The 21,724-nt window shown below is 38.6% G+C and overlaps 1 protein-coding gene across 2 annotated transcripts; it reads left to right on the forward strand.

The window, feature by feature from the left end:
• The first annotated feature begins 3,064 nt into the window (after nt 1–3,064).
• Nucleotides 3,065–21,120, forward strand: tfap2e (transcription factor AP-2 epsilon). 2 transcript variants are annotated; one of them, XM_060942993.1, is made up of 7 exons: nt 3,065–3,187; nt 5,759–6,196; nt 11,733–11,787; nt 15,578–15,809; nt 16,451–16,569; nt 17,885–18,023; nt 20,532–21,120. In XM_060942993.1, the coding sequence occupies exons 1-7, from the start codon at nt 3,140–3,142 to the stop codon at nt 20,791–20,793; spliced, it is 1,293 nt and encodes a 430-aa protein (XP_060798976.1). In that variant the 5' UTR covers nt 3,065–3,139; the 3' UTR covers nt 20,794–21,120. The 2 variants fall into 2 exon arrangements, with proteins under 2 accessions (XP_060798976.1, XP_060798977.1); XM_060942994.1 differs by lacking the exon at nt 3,065–3,187 and adding an exon at nt 3,715–3,946.
• The last annotated feature ends 604 nt before the right edge of the window (nt 21,121–21,724 follow it).

Below are 21,724 nucleotides of genomic sequence, written 5' to 3' on the forward strand. Positions count from 1 at the left end.
TCCTCAATAGCTTCCTTTCTGTTTGTCATACAGAGATGTTCCTTTCATGGTCATGTTCAGAAACTCTTGGCCCATTTCCTGGCAATTTACAATTTTTGCCGCGTGTCTGTCCAAGTATCCATCTGTCTGGGATTCACGTTAACACAATATCTCAAGAACAAGTGGTTGAAAGTTTGTAGGATTTTATATTATGGGATTAAAATTGTTTGCCAGATGACTTTATTAGATTTTGGAAGCGATCCAAACAAGGTCAAGATCATCCATCCATCCATCCATTATATGTAACTGCTAGTACTGTACAGGGTCGCAGGCAAGCTGGAGCCTATCCCAGCTGACTATGGGCGTGAGGCGGGGTACACCCTGGACAAGTCGCCAGGTCATCACAGGGCTGACATATAGACACACAACCATTCACACTCACATTCACACCTACGGTCAATTTAGAGTCACCAGTTAACCTAACCTGCATGTCTTTGGACTGTGAGGAGAAACCGGAGCACCTGGAGGAAACCCACGCAAACATGGGGAGAACATGCAAACTCCACACAGAAAAGACCCTGTCGGCTGCTGGGCCTGAACCCAGGACCTTCTTGCTGTGAGGCGACAGCGCTAACCACTACACCACCGTGCCGCCCCAGTCAAGATCATCTTAAGGTCAAATGTCTTGCTTAGTTTTTCTTTAAAGCTTACTTCCTGTCTGAAGTACATTTCTATAATGGTATTTCAGGAATACAAATTAGTATCTAGACCTTTTAGACTTGTCATTTTAGCACCACTTTATCGCTTTCTTAACATCACAGCCTATACTGGATGCGTCGCTGCACAGCAGGGGGCTTAATTTGTTCCTCAGGAAAACAAATACGCAAATGTACAACCTTGTTGATGAAACAGGAGATCGGGACAGCTGAAGATGACCAGCTGTAATTACATTACATTAGCTCCACTAACTTTGTTGGAGGTTATGTTTTTGCTGCCATTTGTTTGGACTTCCCACCGTAACTCAAAAAGTAGCAAACGGATTTTGATAAAATTTTGAGGAATGGTGAGCCATAAACCAAGGAACAATTTATTAGATATTGATGCATATGTGGGGCGGCACGGTGGTGTAGTGGTTAGCGCTGTCACTTCACAGCAAGAAGGTCCGGGTTCGAGCCCCGTGGCCGGCGAGGGCCTTTCTGTGCGGAGTTTGCATGTTCTCCCCGTGTCCGCGTGGGTTTCCTCCGGGTGCTCCGGTTTCCCCCACAGTCCAAAGACATGCAGGTTAGGTTAACTGGTGACTCTAAATTGACCGTAGGTGTGAATGTGAGTGTGAATGGTTGTCGTCTGTGTCTATGTGTCAGCCCTGTGATGACCTGGCGACTTGTCCAGGGTGTACCCCGCCTTTCGCCCGTAGTCAGCTGGGATAGGCTCCAGCTTGCCTGCGACCCTGTAGAACAGGATAAAGCGGCTAGAGATGATGAGATGAGATGATGCATATGTATGTAGACCCAGGAATTTTTTTGTCCCCAATGTAACTTGGAAAGTAGTGAAGAACGACAACTTTATCACACATACATCTGAAGCAGTGAACACACACACACACACATACCCAGAGCAGTGGGTTGCCATGCTAACAGTGCCTGGGAAGCAGTTGGGGTTTAGTTGCCTTGCTCAAGGGCACTTCAGCCCAAGGTCGCCCCATGTTAACCTAACCGCATGTCTTTGGATTGTGGGGGAAACCTGGAAGAAACCCCCACAGACATAGGGAGAACATGCAAACTCCGCACAGATAAGCCCCCATCAGCCACTGGGCTTGAACCCCGAACCTTCTTGCTGTGAAGCGACAGTGCTAACCACTACACCACCGTGCCGCCCCATCCAAATCCACCATAGTGAGCAGATTTGGATGAAACTTGGTGTACAGCTTTAATGTCATTGAAGTGTTTTGATTTTGATGTTGATAATGATAATGTGGTGATGTGGCTTGGTGGAGGTATGCACTCGACTTAATGCCCTTCTATTTATGTAGACACTTTGTTTGAGTGTAGTAGCTTACACAGCCACTAGACGGCCCTCTTACTGCAACCATGTAAACAAATCTCGGTCATCTCGAAGTTCAAAACATCTACATGACATGTCTATAACATTTCTACTTGTATGTTTTCCAAAATATCCAGGGCCAAACAAAAGTCTAAGAATGCTTTATCTATAGGCTATTCAGAGTAATGTTTTAGAGGTGATTAGAAACCAATAGATCACATTTGTACACTGTTACACACACAGTATTGATCTAAAGACATTTAGTAACTACTGGATCCTAGGCAACTTACAATTTAGAAAGAATGTAGTACACCTATATCAGACCAGGTATAGGGTATGAACCCACAACCTTCTGAAACCACCGACTTTCATACAGCCTATTAGAGCCGACGTATTAAATACTTGTGTTAATGTAGCATGTGGTTTGGATCTAGATTCAAGGTTCAAGAGATTTATTTGTCACATACATATTTGTACATATACAACACTGCAACAACTTAGACAACTGTATATAGCAAATGTAAAGTTATATATATCAGTGTAAGAATTAAAGAAAAATGTAGTGCAACATATAATAATAATAATAATAATAATAATACAAGGAAATAAACAAGGTGCTGAGCTGCCAAAAAATACAATGTAATCTATTAAGTTTGATAGACTAATTGAGATGTATTAAATTTGATAAGAGTAATGGCAACATTTGTTCTTTTCTGATCATAAACGTGATCATACCACCAAACAATTTCCCCAAGATCATTCCCCCACCAATAAATAAATAAAATAAATATGTCACAGCTGATATCACGTTAACAAGAAATAATGTCATAAATACCTGCATTTAAAAAAAAATAAAAAGCAGGCACTAGTCAGTCCTGTAGAAGCCTGTATGATTTGGAACACAGCCCATGGTTTCAGCAGGTGTTCGTTGTGTCCCCACTTTTTCACCCCGTGTCACTCTCACCCATCCCCCGCCCCTTCCCATGTCCCGTCTCTCTTTGTGTTCATAAAAGTCCTGAGTGTCTCTTTTCTCTCCTCACACACTACACAGCTCATCCTGCAGCTCCAAATCTCTCCTCCTATCGCCACCAACTCGAGCATCTTACGAGCAATAAGCAGCATGCTGTGGAAATCCAGGACCAAGGCGGATCCCCCCTACTGCCCACAGGTAAGCAAACACCTCAGAAGCTCCTCTGAGAAGCTTACTGATAAAACTGTTCTTCAGTCTCAGATGTCTAAGAGAAGTAAAGGGATAATGACACCAAACTTAATGTTGGTCTCCTTTTTTAACTGAAGACAAATGTGATTCTATAATTACCTTCAATTTGTTTAAAAGCTATAGGTTTAGTATTGGCACTTTTAAGATAATAGCCTAATAATAAAAACAATAAAAGGCAAGATATATTTTTTTAAATGAGCTAAACAAACTCTAAAATGTGCCACCCATATTTATGATCATGCCTATTTCTGTCTGAAGACAGAACAATATTATAGAAGTATTTCATTTGCTGTTAATAAATAGGATAACCTCGGCCCTAAAATCAGAATGAGTTTCATGAATAAATAGTGAATATAGTTTAATTAAACAAAAGCATAAATGTCCCTTTAAGGTGGTCCATGCGACCCCTCCCCCGTATAGTCCACCCAGCTGTGGTGAAGCTATAAGAGAGCACATTGCACTCAGAGACAGGAACATCAGCGCATCTCTCTTTCTCTCTCTCTCACACACACACGGGTGTAGAGTACTCCTAACACACACACACCGCACACTCAGGCCCGCATGTCTGCATGGATCTAGCAGGTAAATGAGTGTGTAAACTCCTCTGATTGCCCGTTTCCGAGGATCCTGCAAGTGGACAGAGAGCCAACTTTCACCACCGACCACTTGTCCTACATCCACATGTTAGTGCACACCTACTCAGCAATGGTGAGTCACGGAGTATCCGATATATAAATAAATGCTATATAATATACAGGACCGTGCAAAAGCCTTAGCCTAATATAGACTTTGTTAAATTATAGATTTTTTATTTTATGACTTCTCAGTACAAAACATTTTAGATCTCCAAAGAATTAGTTTTCCAGTAAAACTTAAAAAAGCAGCATATTACTGTACATAAGAGACACTTTTCAGACAAAAATAAAATAAAATAAAATAAAATAATGAAGGTTGGTGGGTTTTGGTGCAAAATGAAGAAGCGAGTGTGACAGTCCAAGTGTCCAGAAGAACTGTGGCTGGTTCTGTAAGATGCTCAGTAAAACCTACAGATCATTTCCTTATAAAACTGCACTCACTGTACCTGAGACTACTATTTGACTGTGATTTTTTTTTACTATTACTCTTTACTGCTCTTTATTATATATATATATATATATATATATATATATATATATATATATATATATATATATATATATAGGCATCAAAGATGTCTAATAGATAGATAGATAGATAGATAGATAGATAGATAGATAGATAGATAGATAGATAGATAGATAGAAGGCAAAGATGTTTTGCCTTTTAAAAGGCAAAGCTTCTAGCATCATATATTCAGCATTTAGAAGGCATCTTTGATCTACAGCATTTGTTTACATGTACAGTACTGTACTTTTGCACATTCAGTTCAGTTATAATCAGTGAAAGTGCAGGTGGTGATGCACTGAATTTGCTTTATTCTCCTGCGCACATGTTCATAAAATAATCTATATTGCGTAAACACAATCATTGTGTACTGAGGACGTAAGCTGTTTTGCCAAGTTATTTTAGATTAATACACAGATGATTTACTATCAGGGTGACAAACTGGCGTTGCAATAATCTGACTTTTTAATTTGTGTATATTTGTGGACATTATTCACAATCAGAAATATTTGCAGGAGAAATGGCTTATTAAAGCGATTAATGGCGTGTTAGATTGGTTTCAAGAGGATATTTGGAAATGCAATAATAATAATAATAATAATAATAATAATAAATAGCTCATGATTTATATCACAAAATAAAGCCGTGCTCACGGATCACTTGTGCTCTGGTTACAGGATTGATTTCTCTGTCACTGGTGATTTGACTGAAAGCATCATGAGCTCCAGCTCCGTGTGGTCCAACACGGTTTCAGTTATTTAGTTAAACGCCCAAGAGAAAGACAGATGCAGTCTGTTTTTAAGAATAACCTACTTATTTCTGTTTGCAGAATTAGTCGTGTGTTCAGCCTCTTTGAATGTAAAACACTGAAACACCTGCTGCATTAAAATGGAAATGGTATAATGGTAATACAGTATTTACATCTTTTTTTTTTATCTGTAAAATGACCGGATATTTAAAAGGAGTGTGTAAATACCCACTATTATTTTTCCCCTAATATGGACCATTTTATTATTTTTTTTATTATTATTATTCGTTGAAAAAAAAATGGATGTAAATATACAACTAAACATCTAAATAGGTACCACTGCTTTATATCTCTCATGTATGTAAGCTGCATGTATGTAGATTTTACTTTATCCGCTAAAATGAAACAGTTGGAGGTTCGAGGACATTCTGTGGGGTTTTATTGGCTCTTTTATGTCTGTTTTAAACATCTTTGCAGTCAGGCATTTCCAGAGATACACAACTCACACCAATAAACACTTAAACATCTTCCGGGAACCTTTTGATAAACTAAACAGAACAAAAAGTTTAGCTGTAATGCAGCTGTTTGTTTGTTTGTTTGTTTGTTTGTTTGTTTGTTTGTTTGTTTAGGAGCGCTCGGATGGGCTCTCGGGCTCCTCACCGAGACTGTCCCAGCTCTGCTCTCTGAATCAGACTGCTTACTCTGCGGCTCCTCCGCTGTGCCACACTCCGGCCTCGGACTTCCAGCCGCCCTACTTCCCTCCTCCGTATCCTCAGGCGTCTCTCTCCTACTCGCAGGCTCAGGACTCGGGGTACCCGCACCTGGCCGACCCGTACCAGTCCATCAGCTCCCTGCATCAGCACCAGCAGGCCGCCTGGCACCCGCCGCGGAGCCGCAACCCGGAGGACGCGGGAGTGCTGCAGCAGCCGCACCGCGCGCTGAGCCTCGAGCCCCGCCGTGAATACCCCGGAGTTCCCCCGCGGCTCCTGCACGCGCTCGGTGAGGGCGCGCTGGGTGACGCGCCGCTCGGTGTGCACGCGGCTCAGCACGGCACCGACGACCTGCAGGCAAGTCTTTACACAACACGCTCGGGTCATCATCACCGCCCTGTCCGGCCCACACCATGCACAAGACCGGAAACACAAAGCCCACCCGAATCAGCAGGGGTTCGGTTCGTTCTGTAGCATCTTTACTAGTATAGGCAATCGTATGAGGCCGAGTAAAATTAAGGATTCATTTCAAAACTTTGAAATCACGAGTGAAACTGAGCCTTAATTTTACGAGGAACCATACGGTTACTTGTTTATAATATACAGAGCCAAAGTCAGACTTCCGAAGCCATTCAAGTTCGTTCACGATTTCTGAACCAATCAGGGCGCGAGACGATCTGGCACGTTTGAATCAGTTTCTAAAGCGTTCCTTGTTTTCACAAATCTCTCGCTTTTCCCTCGACGACTTTCCGTGATTCTTGAAAAGTAACATCTTTCAGGACTAATTCCGGATATTTCTCAGGTCTCAGACGCCGAGCCAATGCTGCCTGCATTACTGTAAGAGAGTCTGGTTCGTAGTTTTCCTCATTTTCTTTCCTCACACTGCGATAGCACCTTGGCTAACTCACAGCATTCAGACGCCACTAGAGAGGCGTTTATTCGTCTTTCTGCGGCCCGTTTCTTAAACACGGAAAGACAAAAATTCGTACTTTTTTTTGGTATTTTCATTTTCGCCGGCAGCTTTCAACTGGTTTATCATTTCTTCGTCAAATATAGCGAAACGCGGCATTGCTGAGTCAGCAGAGTCCGCCATTTTGCTGACCAAATTTGCTAATTTTTGTAATGAACTAGCCAATAGCGTTTCAGAAATACGGCCCGTGTTAAGGGAGAAAAGCCCTCCTTGATTGACCAATCAGAATTGAGTAATTTAGCCCTCTGTATTATAATTGCTGTAATTGGTGAGGAGCTCCAGCCTGACTTCTTTAGGATGTGTAACACTGAAAACTTACAGCTTCTGCTAACATCCCGCATGGAAAAAAACCTCAAGTGCAAGAACGATGTGGATTCTTTTATTTTTAGGTGTTCATTTTTTTCACGTGATTACATTTTATTCACGTGGTGTCACGAGCGTATTTGAGTTTCTGTCTACAATTTCAGGGGCATGTTGAAAATGCACTTTCACAAGTTTTCAGATGTGGTCACATTTTACTCCCATAATCACATATTACTGCCATAATCACATTTTACTGCCATAATCACACAGTAATACCAATAATCACACACATTACTGCCATGATCACACACATTACATCTATAATCACACACATTACTGTCATAATCACACACATTACTGCCATAATCACATTTTACTCCCATAATCACATAGTAATACCAATAATCACACACATTACTGCCATAATCACACACATTACATCTATAATCACATACATTACTGTCATAATCACACACATTACTGCCATAATCACATTTTACTCCCATAATCACACAGTAATACCAATAATCACACACATTACTGCCATAATCACACACATTACATCTATAATTACACACATTACTGTCATAATCACACACATTATGGGAGTAAAATGTGATTATGGCAGTAATGTGTGTGATTATTGGTATTACTGTGTGATTATGGGAGTAAAATGTGATTATGGTAGTAATCACACAGTAATACCAATAATTATACACATTACTGCCATAATCACATTTTACTCCCATAATCACACAGTACTACCGATAATCACACACATTACTGCCATAATCACATTTTACTCCCATAATCACACAGTAATACCAATAATCACACACATTACTGCCATAATCACATTTTATTTCCATAATTACACAGTAATACCAATAATCACACACATTACTCCCATAATCACATATTACTGCCATAATCACATTTTACTTCCATAATCACACAGTAATACCAATAATCACACACATTACTGCCATAATCACACACATTACACCTATAATTACACACATTACTGTCATAATCACACACATTATGGGAGTAAAATGTGATTATGGCAGTAATGTGTGTGATTATTGGTATTACTGTGTGATTATGGGAGTAAAATGTGATTATGGCAGTAATGTGTGTGATTATTTATATTACTGTGTGATTATGGGAGTAAAATGTGATTATGGCAGTAATCACACAGTAATACCAATAATCACACACATTACTGCCATAATCACATTTTACTCCCATAATCACACAGTAATACCAATAATCACACACAGTACTCCCATAATCACATATTACTGCCATAATCACATTTTACTTCCATAATCACACAGTAATACCAATAATCACACACATTACTGCCATAATCACACACATTACATCAATAATCACACACATTACTGTCATAATCACACACATTATGGGAGTAAAATGTGATTATGGCAGTAATGTGTGTGATTATTGGTATTACTGTGTGATTATGGGAGTAAAATGTGATTATGGCAGTAATATGTGATTATTGGTATTACTGTGTGATTATGGGAGTAAAATGTGATTATGGAAGTAATCACACAGTAATACCAATAATCACACACATTACTGCCATAATCACATTTTACTCCCATAATCACACAGTAATACCAATAATCACACACATTACTGCCATAATCACACACATTACATCTATAATCACACACATTACTGTCATAATCACACACATTATGGGAGTAAAATGTGATTATGGCAGTACTGTGTGTGATTATTGGTATTACTGTGTGATTATGGAGTAAAATGTGATTATGGCAGTAATATGTGTGATTATTGGTATTACTGTGTGATTATGGGAGTAAAATGTGATTATGGCAGTAATCACACAGTAATACCAATAATCACACACATTACTGCCATAATCACATTTTACTCCTATAATCACACAGTAATACCAATAATCACACATATTACTGCCATAATCACATTTTACTGCCATAATCACATTTTACTGCCATAATCACATTTTACTTCCATAATCACACAGTAATACCAATAATCACACACATTACACCTATAATTACACACATTACTGTCATAATCACACACATTACTGCCATAATCACATTTACTCCCATAATCACACAGTAATACCAATAATCATATATATTACTGCCATAATCACATTTAACTCCCATAATCACACAGTAATACCAATAATCACACACATTACTGCCATAATCACATTTTATTTCCATAATGACACAGTAATACCAATAATCACACACATTACTGCCATATTTTACTTCCATAATCACACAGTAATACCAATAATCACACACATTACTGCCATAATCACATTTTATTTCCATAATGACACAGTAATACCAATAATCACACACATTACTGCCATATTTTACTTCCATAATCACACAGTAATACCAATAATCACACACATTACTGCCATAATCACATTTTAATTCCATAATCACACACTAATACCAATAATTACACTACTGCCATAATCACATTTTATTTCCATAATCACACAGTAACACCAATAATCACACACATTACTGCCATAATCACACACATTACACCTATAATCACATTTTACTCTCATTATCACTTTTTACTCTCATCACATATTGCTGCCATAATTACACAAATTACTGCTATAATCACACACATTACACCTATAATCACATTTTACTCCCATAATCACTCTTTTTACTCCCACAATCACATTTTACTCCCATAATCACAGACATTACTCTCATAGAGACCATAATCACATTTTATTCTCCTAATCACACATATTACTCCCATAATCACATTTTACTCCCATAATCACATTTTACTCCCATAATCACACACATTACTCCCATAGATACCATAATGGGTGTGATTTTATTCACATAATCACACCCATTACTCCCTTAAACACATTTTATTCACATTTTATTTTATTCACAATCACACCCATTATTCCCATAATCACATTTTATTCCCATAATCACACACATTATTCCCATAATCACATAGTAATCCCACTGCCATAATCACACTTTTTATTCCCATAGTCACACACAGTAGTCCCATAATCACACACATTACTCCCGTAGATTTTATTCATATAATCACACCCATTACTCCCATAATCACATTTTATTCACATTTTTTATTCACATAATCACACCCATTACTCCCATAATCACATTTTATTCCCATAATCACACACATTGCTCCATTAATCACACACATTACTTCCATAATCACGTAGTAATCCCACTGCCATAATCACACATTTTACTCCCATAGTCACACACACAGTAGTCCCATAATCACACACATTACTCCAATAATCACACATTGCTCCCATAATCACATTTCACATTCCTACCATTTTCTAACACAAATTTTGAAAACTATAAACAACTGTGATTCCTGTAAGGCTATAGTGAAATGTGGGCTACTTTCTATTTTACGCAACAAAAGTGCACACCATTTAATTTTAATTAAACGTAGCCTATTGATTCATGCGAGACTAATTATTTATTACAGGCCTACTAATTAAATTTATCCTATTCGTGGATCAACAGCAAATAAAAAGGGGCAGAATTGAGGAATCTATTCACTATATGCACGGTTCAGTGAACATATAACAGTGTTACATACTGTGTGCTTGTAAATGATAAACACGGTGTCATGGTGTAAGAAAGTGTTAGGGCAGTTACACTGATGTCCGCAGGAAACTGTTTTCTTTCTCTTCGGTCCTGTTCATGCCAAGGGTTTGAAACTCATTTTCTCGATTCGGGGATGTTGGTGTATTTGAGCAGGTGCAGGATCAAACTGCTCTCAGTGACTTTCTGTTCGACATCTGAACACAACCAATCGATTTTCATGCAGTTGAGTTAAAAAAAAAGCTATTTTTTCCTCTGTGTGACATTATTTTAATTAATGCACAACAGGAATGTGTTTTAATTCTGCAAAATGCTCTTCATTTTTATTTGCTCCACTTGGCAAAATACAGGCTGGATAATGAATTTCTGACATTTTCACTGAGAAGCAGTTTCAAATACTCACTCATTTATGATTATAATCAAATAATTATCAAAGAAAAAATGTGTATTAAAAAGGAAATGATCACTATTGGGCAAAATGACGCACAAAATGTGGCACTATTTTAAAACAGCCAGAAGAAATGAAATAAAATAGCATATGATTACTTTTTAATTCACAATAATGAATTTCTCTCAGTTCTAAGAATATTTTTTTTTAATCTACTGTATGTCAACATAAAAGAAAATCCGAGCTTTTTCTATAGGGTAATTAACACTGAGGGATCATCCTCCAAGAATATTGCATATATAATATGAGGAATAACAGATTTATTTTCCTTATTTTGCCTAATTAGGCTAAATTAGCTTAATCTTTTTCCACACAGGCCATTACAGACTTACCAACTTTACCCAAGTATAGCTTACAGCATGTTATGTTCAGAACAAGAACTAAGCAAATTATTTTTTGTAATTAATGTATGAATGTGCATTAATAAACCACAAATAATTGGTGTGACATTGAATGTGGCAATCAAAACAATCTTTTTTTTTTTTTTTTCAACAGGGTATGGAGGAAACGTCATCCCTGGGACTCTTGGATCATTCTGTTATCAAGAAAGGTAAGAAACTATTGTTGATTGAGGATAACTAAATAGAAATCATATTCTCACACACACACACACACACACACACACACACACACACACACACACACACACACACACACACACAGAGTCCCCACCACAAACTAATTCAGCAGTGTCGTTTCATGTGAAGTCAAGAAATCATCCCATGCTCAGTTCACCCTTAAGGCAGTGATTCTTAATGAAGTGTTCATGGTCATATGAGAGAGAAAAAAGAGGGATTAGAAACCAGCTCCGGGGAGGAAGAGGAGGAGGAGGAGTGATGAAGAGTTATGAGGAATTTACAGTGTGATCTTTCCACCGAAATACCGACAAATTGGATTTTTATACCCTGGGTCATGCAGAAACTCCGGCTTTGTGCTCTCTCAGAAGTTTCCAAGCTCTGCAGCTATCTTGTATTTTACACAAATGCCATCTTAAGTCACATGTTTGCAGAACAGTTACAGCACACTCTCAGGGGTTTGGCAGATTCTCAGAGGGGATAAGTGGCTCTACAGCCCGTATGAATAAACCAAAGGTGTGCAGAGCGCTTATAGTGAGATGCACGCACGCACGCGCACACGCACACACACACACAGGGCTGCGTTTGAATAGAAGCTGCTTATGTTGGCCATCACAGCAGGACGAGACACAGAGATGTCCACAGGACACCACACAAACACCCAGAGAGATTAAATACACCAATGCTGCCTGCATGTCTCATTTGAAGTGCCTTAATAAGCAAAGACATAGAATAATGATTTCTACATAATGGGTTTTTAAACATTTTGCAGCCAGGGGATAAATGCAGGATCGATTCTAGAGGCCCCCTCAGTGCAGATTTTTTTTTTAATGATCATCGTCCATTAGTTAAATATTAGGCTTGTGATTTAAATGTGTATAATAATAATTTGGCTATTTAATAAAGCTTTTATTCCTGAACTCTCCACCAAGAGAACATGTTATGTCCAAGTTTAAAGATGCACTGCTTTGAGGTTTGGATTAAACCCATTCAATTGAAGGGACCAGTCAAACAGGTTTATTCAATAATAAATACGGTATAATAACGTTGGTAATACCCCATTCTGAGACCCGCTTCTACACTATACGTAAAATATTTTCAGTAGGATTTTTTTGTTTGGTTTTTTTGGATGGTTAATGGTTCTAACGTTTGAAAGAAGTTCAGTATTTTTGAAAAAGAAACCTTGTGTTGTAGGATTCTTCCTTTAAGAGTACTCATCCCTACAGAGGCAATACAAAGAAGCCATTTCTCTGCGCCTCATGGCATTATGTGTGAAACAAGTGATCGTTTGTAATTCATCTACTGATAAATTAATTATGCCATCCAAACCGGAGGGTTTTCGATTCTGACCAATTATTGTGTATTATTGGTGGATCAATTCTGAGTCTTAAACTCCAATGGAACATGTTAAATATATAAACCTTCAGGTTTCAAAGCTTTCTCTGTCAGAGACGGTTCCAAGGAGAACCACTTTAGAAAGTGAAGAGAGCTGAACTATCCAAAGAACCCCTGAACGTTTTGTAAGATTGGACACAGTAAACACGCTTCACCATTATAAATCAATTACTTACATTAAATGCTTTTTACATCAAAGGGTCATTACTGAAAACATGGATGAATTTCTTCTGAACGTCTTAATTCGCTGCCTGTACATTTTTATCTGTTCGTTATTATTTTTGAAATATTTGTCTTGTTTACAGTGATTGTGCATCAATGTTGGCTCCAAAAAATGCTACTGAAGTTCATTCTGAATGCCTGTTGATTTAGTTAAATGCCTGTTGATTTAGTTAAATGCCTGTTGTAACTGTGAGACGGAGTGAGAAAGATTGTAGCCTTGGCAGGATGTACAAAAAAAAAAAAAGAAAAAGAAAACACCACCATGGGCTAATTCTTTGGAAACTAATTAAGTTTTTTAAAGACATTATAAGTAATGTGCTTGCGCTCAATTTAAAAGTCCGTATGCCTCACATCCTCTTAAAATCGAGTTTAAAACCTTTAATCCTAAGTATTTCTGACAGGAATCCCTTTACTTGGATAATGTTCTCTGACAGTGTGACAAATGATTCCACAATGGCATGAAATTTTAAATCTTTTTTTTAAACTTCTTTTTAGTGAGGTTCTAGCAGTCAATACACATACTTCAGTCCAAGATATGCATAGAACCACTTGATTCCCCCCCTTTAAACTGAACATATTTAACAAAAGAAAAAAAACACATCAGGGCTCTCCCTATACATACATAATACTAAAGAAGAGTAAGACAGAGACAAAAATAATAATAATCAAATCAAATCAAGACAAGACAACACACACACACTACCAAGCTGACATAATTACATCTAAATTACTAAGACATGCTGTAGTCAGGTCCCATGTTACTAATTGGGTAAGACAAAGTTCAATCCAGCAGGGTCCACTGTGTCCAAAACTGGTTGCCATGTCTTGATAAAACCCTCGACATTGTCATGAATAGTACAAGTCAGTTTTTCCAGTGGAAGTACTCTCAGTACTTCCTTATACCAGTCGTCCAGTGCAGGGGTGTCCTTAGAGATCCAGAAATTGAGAATAGTCTTCCTTGCTATGTACAAGATTATTCCAATCAATTTAGCATTGTGGGGCGGCACGGTGGTGTAGTGGTTAGCGCTGTCGCCTCACAGCAAGAAGGTCCTGGGTTCGAGCCCCGTGGCCGGCGAGGGCCTTTCTGTGTGGAGCTTGCATGTTCTCCCCGTGTCCGCGTGGGTTTCCTCCGGGTGCTCCGGTTTCCCCCACAGTCCAAAGACATGCAGGTTAGGTTAACTGGTGACTCTAAATTGACCGTAGGTGTGAATGTGAGTGTGAATGGTTGTCTGTGTCTATGTGTCAGCCCTGTGATGACCTGGCGACTTGTCCAGGGTGTACCCCGCCTTTCGCCCGTAGTCAGCTGGGATAGGCTCCAGCTTGCCTGCGACCCTGTAGAACAGGATAAAGCGGCTACAGATAATGAGATGAGATGAGAATTTAGCATTGTGAGTGTTCCTTGCACTGTCTGCTTTAGCTGCTAAAATGCACTGAAGGGGTGACAGGTCCAAATCGTATCCCACCAAGGTGACCACTTCATTCTTCACCTCCCTCCAGAACTTTTGTATCTTTTCACATTTCCAAAACATATGTACATGTGTGCCCACTTCTATATCACATTTAGGAGAGCCCAGACCAAGACCGCCCCTCAATCGTGGTGTACAATGAAGTCTGTGTAAAATTTTAAATGGTCTCTCTCTATCAGCGTTACAGCTCAGAATAGTAAGTGTATTTTCTATGATTGTTGCCCAGACATTCTCATCTATCTGACAATCTATGTCGTTTTTAAATCATTTATAATAATTACCTATTTTATTCAGAGTTACCTTATATTGTTTTAATGCCATATTGTCAATTTGTGTCATGGTTTTAAGCTGAATCACTAATTTAGTGCAAATAAAAGCCAAAGTGCCAAAGCTGTGAATTTTATTTAAAACCATAATAACATTCAATTTCTCACTGACAAGCTAACAAATAACGTGAAAATTAAAAACGGGAAAAAACATTAAGTGATAAAGCAATCGACCGGGTGAGAAGTTAAACTAATAGAATGAAATGACATTAGCATGGCGGTAATCCTGCTGCTTGTGTCAGTCGTCCTACTTTTCATTACCTCCTTTTACATTTTTTATAACAGCATGAGAAAAACTGGAAGAAGCAGAACTCTGTGTCTCTTCTCACTGTCTCTCTCTGTCTCTCTCTCTCTAGTTCCTGTCCCATCCAAGCTGAATGGTTCTGCTCTGTCTGTCCTGTCCCTTGGTAAAGACAGTCTGGGTCTTGGTGGTGTGTCCAACCCTGCTGAGGTTTTCTGCTCAGTGCCTGGACGCCTGTCCCTCCTCAGCTCGACATCCAAGTACAAGGTGACAGTGGGGGAGGTCCAGAGGAGACTGTCTCCTCCTGAGTGTCTCAACGCCTCACTGTTAGGAGGAGTGCTGCGGAGGTGAGTGGAGAGCAGAGCGGAGGACAGAGCCAAGACATAATCAGATGTTAAACAGAAATGGAGATAGAGATAACAGCACAAGTTAGTAGTTTATACAGATTATAGTATTAAACAGCAAGAAATCTTCCAATAAATATAGAGCAAGATTATAGAACTCACTTGAACACAAATCAATGAGGAGATTTAAAATAAATATTTAATACGTCATACAACTGTAGTATAGGCCCAAAGGACACATTTTCAGTGTTACAATTTCAATATTTGCAACTCTATCCATAATTTCCTGAATTTATTAATATATTGATATTGACTTTCGAAACACCATTTTGGCCCAGCTGTGCAGAAATTCATCACATACATAATGATTTTTTTTAATGATTTAACTTTCTGATTTTTTTTTTTTTAGACATTTTGCATTCATCCAATTATTCTATCAAAAAGGCCACCAAAAAGTCATTTGCTTAATTAATGAAGGTTAATGAATGAGAAATGATTTCGCCTATAAGGTAAACAATAGGAATCCAGAAAAAAGAGATCTGGGGAAAATATGTAAGGGTATAAACTAGAAAGAGATGAACGGGTCAGTGTTGCTAATGAGAGCATGTCAGCAGTGTTAAGCGTCTCTCTGTCCCCTTCCTCAGAGCAAAGTCAAAGAACGGCGGCCGCTGCCTCCGCGAGCGTCTGGAGAAGATCGGCCTCAACCTTCCTGCCGGCCGACGCAAGGCAGCTAACGTCACACTCCTCACAGCACTAGTGGAAGGTATACACACACACACACACACACACACACACACGCATACATACATTATATATATATATATATATATATATATATAGAGAGAGAGAGAGAGAGAGAGAGAGGATATTATGCGGTTATGCGAAGTGGTAAATGCATATTTCACAAGTGAGCGAAATGAACAAGTGAAAATATTTTCAACATGAGAAGATAAACTTCATATTTTCTCACCACTGTGTAATGTTCTTTATATTTTATGGACACATCCACAAAAAATATGCAAGTTAATCAAAAGAATTTTAATTTTGAACCAGTTTGCCATTTTGTCAACGCGCCTCGAGTCAGTGGGAAAACACTGGGACTGAAGTCATCGGAGTGAAATATCAGGAATTATTATACATACAGGATACTTTTTCGATGGAATAAAAACATGTATTCTATTCCCTTCCAGCGTGTTTCATTCATTTGGTTCGATAGCATGCAATATTATTAGCATATTGTTTATCTGACATGTATTACATCACTCTACCCAATAGAGAATGAGTGTTGAATATGGTTTACAATATTGCGTGGTTGTCAAGACAACATGACGTCACACACTGGAGATGTAAAACTTCCGCACTAGCGAGTGACTGTGACAATTTGTAAACAAACATGGCTGTCAGGTTTGCTTTGTTAAATATGGAAGATTTTGAGAAAATTTTGAAAGAGGAACATGCACTGAACACCCAAAAGGAATGTGTATGTATAATAATAATATTATTGGCTGGCTGGCTTTTTTTCATTATATATCAGGTATATTCCATTCAGCTAACATGATATTGAACTCATCTTCGACTTGTTCAATATCATGGTAGCTGAATGGAACATATCTGATAGACCACTCAACGCCAAAATTATTTAAATGTGTCACTCAGGTCCGCAATGTATTTTCGTATGAAAAATGTAAGTTTTTCAACATGAGAAGATAAACTTCATACCTTCATCCCAACATATGATTTTCTTTTTATTATATCGACACATTCACAAACAAAAAGTACCCAAATTTATCAAAACAATTCACTGATTTCCTCACAAGTGAAGATATTGAAAAATATGTTACTCAGTGTCCCGGATGTAGTTTGTATGAAAAATATGAGTGGTATATTTCCCAGTAAAACGCTCGTGTCTATGTAATAAATATAAATATAAAACTTAGTAGACAGAATGAAATAAAACAATTTATAATGCACTACAACACGACACTACACTACACAGAGTAATCATTTATTCAGCCAATGCAATACCTCTTGGCTTATATTCCCAGCCAAATTCGAATCTAAAATGGTCTCTCTTTAAGGTGAGGCAGTCCACCTGGCGCGAGACTTTGGTTACGTGTGTGAGACGGAGTTCCCAGCGAGGGCCACTGCAGAGTATTTATGCAGGCAGAGTGATCCAGATCAGCTACCCACACGGCGAAGCATGCTTCTGGCCACCAAGTGAGTCCCAATTTCATCTGAACCACCATTTTTTTACATGTCCATTGCTCCCACAATGTATGAGCTGACCTAATTTATCTCCTACTTTAAACTTTTGAACATGTATGTATTTATGACATCTTTGTTAATCCAATTAAATGTAGTTTTGTAGCTTGACGATCTAAATTCGGAGTTTGCATGTTCTCCCCGTGTCCGCGTGGGTTTCCTCCGGGTGCTCTGGTTTCCCCCACAGTCCAAAGACATGCAGGTTAGGTTAACTGGTGACTCTAAATTGACCGTAGGTGTGAATGTGAGTGTGAATGGTTGTCTGTGTCTATGTGTCAGCCCTGTGATGACCTGGCGACTTGTCCAGGGTGTACCCCGCCTTTCGCCCGTAGTCAGCTGGGATAGACTCCAGCTTGCCTGCGACCCTGTAGAACAGGATAAAGCGGCTACAGATAATGGATGGATGGATGATCTAAATTCTTTCTGTTGTATCCTACTGATCCTAACATTGGAACGATCCAAATATTTTGTGCAAATCCAAGTCCAGGCCTGAGGATTCACTGCTCTGTTCCCAACACAGCTGATGCAGCTGCTTGATCATTAGCTGATGAGTGTGATCAGATATACGTATTCGGACTGAGATTTATCCTCTCCGTGACTTTGATTTACAAAATACTGTAATAATTACTGCATTCGAGAAGACACTGAAGAAAAACAGAAGTATAGTTTTTGCATTCAAAAAATGAATTATGCCAAATATTATTGTTTTTTTTTTTTTGCTTTGTGTTGCTTTCTCAAACTATTAAAATCATAGTGAGGCAATAGCACACACGTCATAAGCATGAATATTTTAAATATCAATATCTACAGTTGCAGTCAGAAGTTTACATACAGGGTCATGAATGTCAGCATTCTGAATTCTGAGGTTCTTCTTTATTCCATCCATTTTATGCAATGCATCAGTTCCACTGGCAGCAAAACAGCCCCAGAGCAAGATGCCACCACCACCATGCTTAGCAGTTGGTACAGTGTTGATATAAAATTCGCTTGACTGTAGACAGCGACACTGGTGCTCCAGCAGCTTTCAATGTTGGCTTCGGCAGGCTTGTGCCTTGGTGGTTCCTGGGTTGTTCCTGACCATCTGAACCAGTTTCCTCTCAGCTGAGGGTGACAGTTTGGGTCTTCTTCCAGCAAAGTGGCTACACCGCCCAATAACTTGTACTTACATACAATTGTATGAAGTGATGATGTTGGAAGTTGAAGTTGTTTTGAAATACCTCCAAGAGACATTCCTAGGTTGTATAAATCTATGATCCTCTTTCTCAGATCTGCACTGAGCTCCTTGGACTTTCCCATTGTACTGTATATTGGTCAATCCAATGAGTATCCAACAAACCCTTATTAGGTCAACACAGAGAAGCTACCAGCTGTAGTCAATCATGATCACAAACAGGAAGTTAAGAGGCCTTGGCAATGGCAAGTTAAAAGACATTTTGGAACTTTCAGCACCACTGAAATAATAATCTAAGTAGCTGTATATATATTTTTTGACCATTTATGCATAATTTTGACCTTGTGTTGATTTCATAAAACCCAAACTAATTTCAAACTTGTGCACCTAATTCTTGTGGGGTTTTTTTTCCATTAAATATGCATGTTGTACAGTCATTCTGCTACAGAAAAAGAACAGTTCAAAGAAATGACTGAAAGCCCAATATTGCCATAACATTCATATCCATGTATAGAAGCTTCTGACCTTAACTTTATTTACAGTTAATCACTGACATTAATTAATTAAGCACTGATATTAATCACTGATAGTGCTGTGTAGTGTAGTGTAAGCACAACAGAGCGTCCATATGTCCAGCAAAACAAAAGTTTTTATTTATTTACAGAACTTGTGCAATACAGTATTTCCACCAATACACAAGTTTAGACGTAATAACCAGTCAATAAACCCACACTTCATGATGTCGCAGGTCATGGACTTGCACGCCTCAGTGATTCTCTGATGTAAATGTTCACCATTCCTCATTTTCTCTATGTTTCCCTCCTGCGTTTTCAAAATGACATTCATTTCCTTTGTATAGGACTTTCTGGATTTGTTCTTCCTTGCTCAGATAAATCATGGTCTGTTAAAATAGAAAATACATATTAACCATATGATGCTGAACTTCAGCCACAGAAAAATAATGGCTCCAACAAGTGATTGCTGGAATTACGTCCTGTAATAATAACACTTTACGACAGGCTATTGTGTTTAATGTGTCATAAATGACGTGTTTAGTCAGAGCCCTTTTTCTGCATCAAGCAACACGCCCACTCATTTAACCAAGAAATTATATTTTAAAAATGATTTTTGATAGAATTGTACTTTTAGGTACATATATGATTGTCTGCTTTTGAATCCACAGATATTGTGTAAATTTGACCTTTTAAAAAAATCTTTGTTCGGACAGCCCTAGGGTTTATTAAACCCATCACTGCTTTGTGCACTAACCTTCATTTTCTCCTTGCCCTCAGGGAGATCTGCAAAGAGTTTGTTGACCTCATGTCCCAGGACAGGTCGCCGCTGGGTGCGAGTCGGCCCACACCGTGCCTGGAGCCCGGGGTTCAAGGCAGCCTGACCCACTTCAGCCTGCTCACCCATGGCTTCGGCACACCAGCCATCTGCGCTGCCCTCTGCGCTTTCCAGAGCTACCTGCTGGAGGCCCTCAAACTGCTGGACAAAGCTGATGGAGGTGGCAAGGGCCACCAGGAGAAAGACCTCAAACACTGCAAATGAAGCAGTGGTGCATATCCAGCAACATCTCAAAGACAGATACTGAGCGCTTCCCCAACCTTTAGGAGAGACGGAAGGAGTGTACGTGCGCGTGTGCGTGTATTTATGTGTGTGGGTGTGTGTGCTTGCTATCCGAATCTGACTCAATCAGCTGCTAGATTCAATTCAACCTCTGTGTTACCGAGCCACAGGAACTGTGAAAGGCAGCTAGAGATGGCGCACAATTCTGACGGGAGGGTTCACTGAAAAACAATGCAAATATTGTCTTTTTGTACTCCTACTGTATGTTTATTACCCATGTTATCCTTATTATTAATGTATTTCATGGTAAATGTAATATATTATTAAAACAAAATAATGGATTGTGCCTGGTTAATACCTCTGGTGTTAATTCCTTATTTGTCCTTGACATAGTACATTTTGTATTATTCAAAATATTTAGTATAATTTTTTAAAATAAGCTTTTGTTATTATATCACTGTTTTTCAAAAATGTTTTTTTTTTACTTAAATCAAATTCCAAGATATTTGTCAAGAATAAACAAGAAAAAAGCAACGCAATAGAAATACAGTACTAAATAATTCCATAGTAAAGAGGTTGAAATTATTAGTATAATTATGAACATAATTTCAGCCTCTGTACAGCACAAGCAAGTGCAAAGAAGGCTGATATCATACTGCTTATGTATCCATATCCTGGTTACATCTGGTATATTCTTTTGCATATTTCTCATTTTTTTTATAAGTGATCACAGTTGATGGAATATACAAGTTATTTTTGGTAATTATATCCTCTTCATTATTATATTGGCGTAATCCAAACCTCTGGTGTAAAAAAAGTGTCAAAATCAGATCACACCAAAGGTTGCAGAGTCTCAGCAGGTAACTGAGAAGGTAGCGCAAAACCGTCACAATTGCAAGCACAAGTAACTAAT

Source organism: Neoarius graeffei, chromosome 16, assembly GCF_027579695.1.
Source record: "Neoarius graeffei isolate fNeoGra1 chromosome 16, fNeoGra1.pri, whole genome shotgun sequence".
NCBI classification, from domain to species: domain Eukaryota; kingdom Metazoa; phylum Chordata; class Actinopteri; order Siluriformes; family Ariidae; genus Neoarius; species Neoarius graeffei.